The 9,552-nt window shown below is 47.2% G+C and overlaps 1 protein-coding gene across 1 annotated transcript; it reads left to right on the top strand.

Moving 5' to 3' along the window:
• Window positions 1–6,842: 6,842 nt before the first annotated feature.
• DFJ58DRAFT_735454 (uncharacterized protein) lies at window positions 6,843–9,325 on the top strand (the record flags this gene model as incomplete). The annotated part of the gene is made up of 7 exons (XM_041386638.1): window positions 6,843–6,982; window positions 7,389–7,464; window positions 7,522–7,700; window positions 7,747–7,906; window positions 7,957–8,110; window positions 8,162–8,252; window positions 9,034–9,325. 7 exons carry the CDS (start codon window positions 6,843–6,845, stop codon window positions 9,323–9,325), a joined length of 1,092 nt encoding a protein of 363 aa, XP_041236582.1.
• Between the last annotated feature and the right edge of the window lie 227 nt (window positions 9,326–9,552).

Genomic DNA, 9,552 nt, shown 5'->3' with positions numbered 1-9,552 from the left:
AAGAGATGGGAGGATGCGTCGAGATGTTAGAAATAGAAGTTGAAGGCATCAAAAGTTGGGTGCACACTTATGTCATACCAGACGCACCCTATCACCTGCTTTTGGGACACCCTGGCAGAAACTCGTTTGCCTTTCCAAGGTCGAAGACACAGACAAGGTATATATCATGATCCAAGACCCTATGAATAGTTCCAACACTTGTACCATAGAAACTCTCCCCTGTCCTTGGCCGCATCCATCCCTTGCCCTCACCACTGCAGCCATAATCATTCCAACTGATCAGCCAGCTCTACCCGCCCTGCATATCCCACCGACCAGCTCAACAGATATTTATCACACAATCAAATCAACCAATTTGACCGATATATATCACACCACCCTACTGACCAGCTCAAAGGACATTTATCATGCAATCAAACCAACCAGCTCAACTGATATCTATCATGCCATCAATCCAGCCAGCTCAATGGATACATATTGTGCCATCCTACCAACCAGCTTGACTGATAGCTATCCTACCATTCCACCAATGAGTTCCACCAACATATCCTCCTACCAACAAGTTCCACCAACACATATCATGCAATCAAATCATCCACACCTACAACACCTATTCCCATATCCCATCTCACCTTCACCTCCTTTGCCAAATTTCTTCTTCAATCACACTTCAAAATCAACCCAGCTCACTGCACTTTCGCCTACAAGAAGGTGGCCAACAAGGTAAAGCCTGTACCTATGACTGTGCCAGCACATGCGTGTATCATCTGTTGATTGAATGAAGATCCACTCTTCTCACTTTCTTCTTTATCTACCACTCCTCCTGAATTTCTTCCTGGCATCTGACTCACCTGAGAATGAATGAATGAGCTCAGGATCCTTCAAAATGACTTTCTCTTGCCCGAAGAATGGAAGCTCGCTGTACAGTACTGATGAACAATGAGTTAGCATTGGCCTGGGACAAGTTGGAGAAAGGCCATTTTTGGGATGACTACTTCCCTCCTGTGATTATCCCTACCATTGAGCATGTACCTTGGGCACACCGTCAGCCTCCCATTCCTCCAGGTATCAAAGAAGAAGTAATCAAACTCATCAAATCAAAGATCATGTCCAGCGTTTATGAACCGTCAAACTCATCCTATCAATCTTGCTGGTTCTGCATTGCGAAGAAAAGCAGAGCTGTTCAAATCGTGCATGACCTCCAACAGCTTAATTCCATCATGGTCAAAGACACTGCAACAATGCCTTATGTCGAGTTATTCATGGAACAATGCACAGGCTGTTCAATTTACTCAATGATGGACTTATTTGTAGGATTTGACCATCGAGCCTTAGCAGAGGAGTCTCGCAATATCACAACCTTCCAAACCCCTCTTGGCACTTATTGTCTCACAGTCCTTCCCCAAGGCTGGACTTATTCCCCCTCTGTCTTCCAAAATGACATCGCATTCATCCTTCAAGCCAAAATTGAAATTGTGCCAAACTTTCAAGATGACATCAATGTCCTGGGACCCTGCACACAATATGAGCTTCCTGATGGCTCATAAGAGCTCATTTCTGAGAACCCTGGCATTAGAATGTTCATTTGGGAACACGTGTGGACGTCAATTGAGTCCTGTACTGTCTTAAGCATGCAGGAGCCACCATTTCCGCAAAGAAACTGTTTCTATGCATTCACAAAGTCCTCATCATTGGACAACTCTGCAACTATGAGGGACACATCCCAGACAAGACCAAAGTCTCGAAGATTAGGAACTGGCCACCCTGTACAACACGAACCGAAGTTCGTGGATTCCTCAGCACTGCAGGCACAGTTTGAAACCGGATCAAAGACTATGCCAGGATTGCAAGACCCCTCACGAACCTTACATGTCTCAACACTCCTTTTGTGTGGGATTCATCCACACAAAACACCATGGACTCCCTCAAAGACGCAATCATCCATTCTCCTGCAATTCACCCCATCGACTACTCCTCCTCACTCAAAGTCATCTTAGCAGTGGACTTGTCTCATATAGTGTCCAGATGGATTCTTTTCCAAGTCAATTCAGAAGGTTGTCATTGTCCCTCAAGATTTGGTTCCATTACTTGGAACGAGCATGAGTCACAGTACTCTCAAGCCAAAATTGAGCTATATGAGTTATTTCGAGCCTTGTGTGCAGCAAAGATATGGCTCATAGGATTTAAGATCTTCTCCATCAAAGTGGACACCAAGTATATTCACGGTATGCTTAATCATCCTGATATTCAACCTAACGCTGCTGTCAACTGTTGGATCACTGGCATATCCCTTTTCAACTTCACCCTCAGACATGTCCCTGCAAACAAACATGTAGCACCAGATGGCCTATCTCGACAACCCATGGCACCCAGAGACCAAGAAGACCTTGAGGAGATGCAGGAAAACATGGAAGACTTGATAGATGAAATTTTAGGATGTGGGATGTGGATAGTGAAGGAAGTTGATAACAAGTGGTTAGCCAAGATGAAGAACAGCAGACTCATCCTTATGACTGCGGGACTCCCACACTCCCTTCATATTGAACCTCCCTCCAATGACATCTTGACATGCCTCAATAATGAACTTCTTGCCATTCATACTTACCTGGACACACTCTCCTTCCATTCCTCAACTTCCAGCAAAGATCATATCTGTCTTGCCAAACGGGCACATCAGTTTTTCATTCAACGAAAGTGTTTATGGCGAAAAGAGGCAGGAGGATGCCACCAATTGATAATCTTTGCTCCAGAACAAGCTTACATCCTTCATGATGTTCATGACAAGCTCAGCCATAAAGGCTTTTACCATACTCAACGGACAATTGCAGATCGCTTCTGGTGGCCCTCCCTTGACAAGGACGTCTCCTGGTACCTTAAGACCTGTCACCAATGTCAAACTTGTTCTGTCAAAAAAGTTGTCCTTCCTCCCAACATCCTGATTCCTGCAACTCTCTTCCAAAAAGTTTTCACTGACTCTATGTATTGCCTGCAGCCCATGGATTTTCCTACATCATTCAAGCACAATGCTCATTGACTAGGCTACTTGGCCCGAATTTAGAATGTTGAGGAGAGAAACTGGGAGGACACTAGGTGCATTTTTATTTGAAGATATTCTTTGCTGGTGTGACAATCATATTTCAACTGGGCTTGTATGAAGCCACTATGCAATTTGCGTCCATACCCCATGTTGTCTGACTCACCCCTAGTCATCCCCAATGCAACCCGACAACCCCAATGCAACCCGACAACCCCAATGCAACCCGACAACCCCAATGCAACCCGATGATCAGACCTGCTCAGATACCCTGTGGACTCATCCTACCTATGTCCTGTCCAGTCATGCTTTACCCCACTAGGTGTGTAGTCATTTATTTTCTTATTACTGATGCAGTAGACAGCGCTATTACATGTATTCCCACTGGCCACAGCACCTCATGGCCTTTTACATATTTTGTCAGCCACGATGATGTGCTACTACTTTTGCCTACAGTACTCCAGACTTTCACATAGCTAGTTAAATAGGACTCAGTAGGAGATTGTTGTGAAAGAGAAATAGCGACTAGGCCAGTTAGAAACTAGCGCTACTTATCCCAATAGGCGTGAGTGTAGTATTCGATCCAAGAGGACTGCTATTGAAGCAACTCCCTACTAATATGCAAGGGAAGTGATAGCGCGAAGGACTAATAACCTATAGTGACCTAAGACCAAAAACCAATAAGTAGCGCTATAGCGATCAGCGACAAGTGAGTTCCGACAGAGAAATGTGCGTATAAGTGAGAAGCGCTATCCAAGCTGTTTTATGCGATAGCGCTATGCGACATCCAACTAGCGACAGCGAGTAGAAATCAAAAGGAGTGAAAGCGAGGAGTAAGGTAAGACAGTGCAAGTGAAATGCCCGATAGCGACTAGATTATAGCTCAACTACCGATAGCGATCCCAACGTTGCGAAAGTCAAACTTAAGAGGGAAACTTTAGCGATGTGCACTTAAAGCAAGTCAAGCGACACACTGTGGTGTTCAAGCTCGGGCTAGCCTCGCAGAACCCCATTTCGCTATAGGAGTCAAGCAGCCTAGATATCCACATCACATCCATACACCACTTTCTTGCAAAGTCTCAACTCACTCGACTCACCTATGTCGCGCCGGTCTATGTCCGACTTGGCCGATACAGATCTGTGGTCTCGGTCTCTCGCAGAAGAGCCAGGGTTGTCTTAACCGTCCCTTGCTTGTTGGATCGGCCATCACGCACCTTGGCCGACCGTTCCGTCCCATCGGTACCAAATCCTCCCATGTCCTACCCATGTCCACCTATCTCCATTGGTGCGTTTTAAGCTTATTTTACTATTACTGAACGAACAGCAGGCATTATTACATGTATTCCCATGGCCGCAGCACTCGTGAGCCTTATTACATATCGACCCGAGTACCTCGTGTTTCGCTACTACTCTTGCCTGTGCGATTCCGGACGTTCACGCAGTTAGATAAATAGGACTCAAGTTCGTATTATCCACTACTTCCCTTCCTTGGACATTCCTGGTACTGTTGTAGGAGTCACCTTAGTTAGTCTTTGATTGTGCAATTGATCCCCTTTGCCTTTATCATCGGACGTGCCTTGACTGCTCTAAGTGCACTCTATCTAAGGTTTCTATATCTAGGCCTTGTGAGATCCGGACCGCTACCGGTAGTCTTACGTCGGCAACCCATACCTAGTCTTACCTCGTCATACCTAGTTATACCTGGGCTCTCCTTACCTTGGCCTAGACTTACCTGCTGCTCATCGGCATTGGACTCCTCACCTCGCATCGATATCTTGCATCGGTGTCTTTCATCGGTATCTATCTCACGTCAGTGCCCTTCATCGGTATCTCATGTTGCGTCAGACATTCTCGGACTCGGACCTTGGTCGGTTGGATATCTCAGGTCTTAGATCTTAGTTTCTTCCTTTCTCTTCCCTCGCACTATTAGAAGGAAGTGCTTCAATAGCAGTCCCCTTGGGTCGAAGTACTGCACTCGCTGTGGCGATCACAACCTGGCAGGCACATATAAGAAAAGTGCTCAACCAGTATAAGTGAGTCTCAGCTCTGCCTAGCTGCTATACTCGCAGAATGCAAGAACGTTCGACCCTAAAGGAGAAGCAAGGAAAGCAAGGATCCACGGAATGATGCTGAACAACCCTGGTGAATGGTGGTGGAAGCGCGAGAAATGCACTGAAGGCGCGCGCAGGAAAGCGAAGTGCGAAAGTGCGCGGAGCACGGGAAGGTAGTGCAAGCGGTGCACAGGTGTAAAAGATATATACTGAGACTGATAAGAGGAAAAGTGCGGATCTTGACGGATACTGATAGTGCCACTAGCTATAGACTGATGCTAGGGCCTCAAGACGATGATGGACACATGCATTGCATGGAACTAACTGGTGATAGATACTGAGTGGTAGGAAGCTAAGGTGGAAAATGGTAAGAAGCTAAGGTCCAAAAGTTGGGTGTAAAACGAACATGAAGGTATGTAAGTTTTACCTAAGTGCTCTCCCAGGGCTCGGAGCCGAATAGGGAGCACTCTAAGTATGTAAGTGAGGTAAAGTGATGTAAAATAAGGGTGCATAATGAAATGGGAAGTGTAATATGCCAAATATGGTCAGATAATGAAAAGGGACATACATACCAAGGGACTGGTTGGATGATGGATGGATGCTCCTGGATGCTGTGTGACGTAGTGCGCTTAAGCGCGAGAAAGCGCGCAAGGCGCGCATGCGGGAATGCTGCGCATAGTGTGGGAAAGTAGCGCGCCTATGGTGTGTTTTTGCGGGAAAGTGGTGTGCTCTATAGGGAAGTCATAGTGGATGATAGTGCAAGTTGGCCATGAAGGCCAGTTGTCAGAATTTGTAAAATGAGCCCATATGAGCCCACAGAAAGCAGTCTCTACATCGCACCCATTAGGATTTAGCAAGTTAGTTGGTATACCCAGCTGACTACTATTTTCTTTCACCACACGATCAAAGAGATTGGCAAGAGTGGAATCGATTGCACCAAGACTAGGATATAGCGACTAAAGTGACTCCAACACCAGCAAGGTCCAGGGAAGGGAAGTACTGTACTGTATGTGCGACGGGTCATTTTATCATACTGCGTAAGAGTTTGGAATTGTGTAGGCAAGTATAGTAGCGACACTGGCGAGGACATGATTAGCGACAGGTAATAAAACATGCAGCGCTGCAGAACACAAGGATACATGTAATAAGACCTGCGACTGATGAGTAGCGACATTTAAGGAAAATAATGCACCAGCAGAGGTAGGTGGACATAGGCAGGACATGGGAGGATGGAATACCTAGGCGTCGGACCGGGTAGCGTGCTGTAAAGAAAGTGGTTCCAAAGCGATAGCTTGGGAGCTGAATAGCGCTGGTGACTAGCGCCTTACTCTTTTCCTCTAGACAAGGCAAAATATGCCTATGACACTCATATGCACCTAGCACTGGTATGATTGTCACATCTGCGGGAGACTCGAATACCAACTGTCCCCAGTTGGTCTCATGTCGCGACTTGGACTTAGCAAAATTTTTGTCCATTGATAAGGGCACATGATCAATGGCGACCTGATATGGAAGTGATGATCGGGGTGCGGAAATTTGATAGAAGCGGTGGACACAATCAATAAGCCGGAACAGTGGGTGGAAGTGTAAACACACGGTGGTCGTGATTGGTGGACTAGAACAATGCAAGGAATAATAGGCATGCGGTGGTCGCGAAGAGTGGGTCGGGGTCAATGGAAGTGTGGGCTGGATCGCAATTCCCTATAAGAACCCTCCGACCTTTCCTTCATCCGCTCCTTCATCTCATACTTTCAATCATGTCTTCATTCACCTTCTCAGAAGTCATTAACCCCAACGTCGACAAACTGCAATGTGCCTTTGCTGACCTCAGACTTAAACTAGTGCACCTGGTCGAGGCTATCCCCGAGGACCACTGTAGGGATTGGATTCTCTCTGGGTGCAGACTGACACTTTTACTTAGCCTTACTTACTCTTACTTTCCCTTGTTTATGTTCGCATTTTTACTGCTTACATAAGCATCAAATCTTCGCCCTACACTTCCACTCACTAGCTGGACTTTCAGTTATATTTCTGGTAGCTCTCCTTCTAGGATTCAGTAGCTTCCCCAGACTTGCAGCTTATTAGTTTTAGTAGTAGCTCAATAGCTCACTATAAAGCTCCTGATACACAGTCTTGCCTCATTGTCTGGAGTGACATTTTCATACCCTTTCTCTCTCTCTCTCTCTCTCTCTCACACACACACACACACACACTCTCTCTCTCTCTCACTCTCTCTTGAGCTTAGCCTAGTCAGAAGTCCTTTGGGCTCATACTGCCCCTGCTCTCCTGTCTTGCACTGGCAGCAGCCTTTTATCTCTTCACTGCCCTGAATTGATCCAGCGAAAGGAAGAGTGGGTCCGTGACTGGACTAAGCTTGTGGTGAGTTCCCATTTCCGACTTAGCTCTTTTCTTGATTTCTAACTCTCTTTACAGCAGGAACTTAGCGACAATGCGCTAAACTGCAAGACATATAACATGAACCTTCCGCTCTCATCGGATGAGGTCGCATTTGGTCGCAAGGTGGAAGAGGCCAACAAACTATACTCTGGTCAAGTCCATGCCTACAAGGTGGAGGTCCAGCGACTTGTGGACGAGCAGGCGGCGCTTGAGCGGGAGTAAGTAAGGAGCAGGAGATGGAGTTAGAGAAGGAGAAAGAGAAAGAGAAGGAGAAGTCGGCGAGACAGATGAGGCCATGGGCGATGCGGATGCCGACGCTGATGCGGAAGGGGAGTTGGATGAAGAGGAGGTGGATGTTCGTCCTCTGTTGGTCACTAAACACGCTGCAACTGTTGGCGCTGTGGCGGGTAGGAGGAAGCCATTGGTAAGTGGATCGGTTACCTTGCCTTCTGGCATCCTGACTTCGGTTTCTAGAAGACCCCACGCGCTGTTGTGCCTGTTGTGCATCCTGTCCCTTGCGCTCGATGCGTAAAGGCCAAGAAGCCTTGCGTTGGCAAGCCAGGAAATTCCTGTGAGCTGTGCAAGGATGCTTGCAAGAAATGCGAGTACTCTACTCATAGGCATGGAGGTAAGTGGTCCCGGCTTGTAAGGGTCGCAACTTTACTGATACTTGTCGCAGTCGCAAAGGAGAGGGCTGCTGCATGCGCTGTTGCGGCAAAGGCAGCGGTAAGGGCGCCCTCTGCTCCCACTCCAAGTTCCTCTGCGGGGCGGTGAAGGATCTTCAACTCAGCTGAGGGTGCAGCTGATATAATTGTTGAAGGGAGGAAAATATGAGTGCGATATGTTCGTCCCTTAGGGAAGCGGAGAAAGCAAATCCACTGGTCAACTCTAGGGGGAATGCGCAAAGCGTGATAAGGCGAAAGCGCGGGAACAAAGGCGCTATAGGCGCGCGAAGCGCGGGATAGTCGCGCGTCGAAAAGCGGAACTGGGTGAAAGCGGTATGCGAGCGATAGTGAGATGTTAAGACGTGTACTGAACGCTGATAAGACAACTGATGTGGATATGGCCACTAGAGCTAACTGCTACTAGGGCTTGCGATGATTTATTCAAAACATAATAAAAACTCGGAGATGGTGACTGTCTATGATGATGGTGGTCTGTGGTAATGTGTGTTCTGTAAAGTAAAAAAAATGTGTAATGAAAAATGTGTACCAAGTGAAAATAAACATGGTACGATGTTGAAATAAATGATAAATGGAGAAATGCATACCTGGGAACTTGATTGGACATGGGAAAACACAGTGGGAAGTCAGGCGCCCTATAGCGCTTAGGCGCGGGAAATTCGCCTAAAGCGCGCGCAAGTCGCGCAAGTGTCGCCTATGTCGCGGAAGTGTCGCCTAAGTCGCGTGCGTCGCGCGAACGTCGCGTTTATCGCGCTAGTGTCGCGTTGCATACATAGTATTGTAGACTCGACCTACAGTGCAATATATGCCATTGTGAGGCTACTCAGGATCGAGTCTCTACAGCGGGTGTCCTTATCCGCCATCCTAGGGAGACTCCAGAGGATGGGACTACTGCCAACTCTGAAGATGAGGAGGAGGAAAGAGAGGAGGAAGAGGAAGAGTCGGTAGAGGACTCGCAAAAGCGGAAGTCGCCAGAGAGTCGGGAGGTTGAGTTCAACCTCTTGGCAGATGCTGATGCCGACAACGAAGACATCTATCTGGAAGGCAAGGTGCGGGCGCTATACACCAAGATGCTGACTATGCAGGGGATGCTTATGGAAATGATGACGGAGGTGGATTCCTTGGTGGTGCGCTGTAAGAAGAGGAGGAGGCTTCGGTAGATAGGGTTCCCTAGGTCGCATGTTTGGACTTTGTTAGCGCTAGTGTACAATGTAGACTGGAATTAAATAGCGCATGAATTGGAATGTCGGTCGCATGAATATCCTGAGTGATCGCATGTCTTGGTCCAGGTAATCTTGAATCCTATGTCCCATGTCCAAATCCAATGTGCCGATCCTAACTCCACTGGGTGCCTAAGAGACAAGTAAGGTAAAATGAGCACGCGGTC

This window comes from Suillus subalutaceus (genome assembly GCF_016647625.1).
Source record: "Suillus subalutaceus strain FC151 chromosome Unknown DFJ58scaffold_214, whole genome shotgun sequence".
Lineage (NCBI taxonomy): Eukaryota > Fungi > Basidiomycota > Agaricomycetes > Boletales > Suillaceae > Suillus > Suillus subalutaceus.
This window is presented reverse-complemented; position numbering and strand designations above follow the sequence as displayed.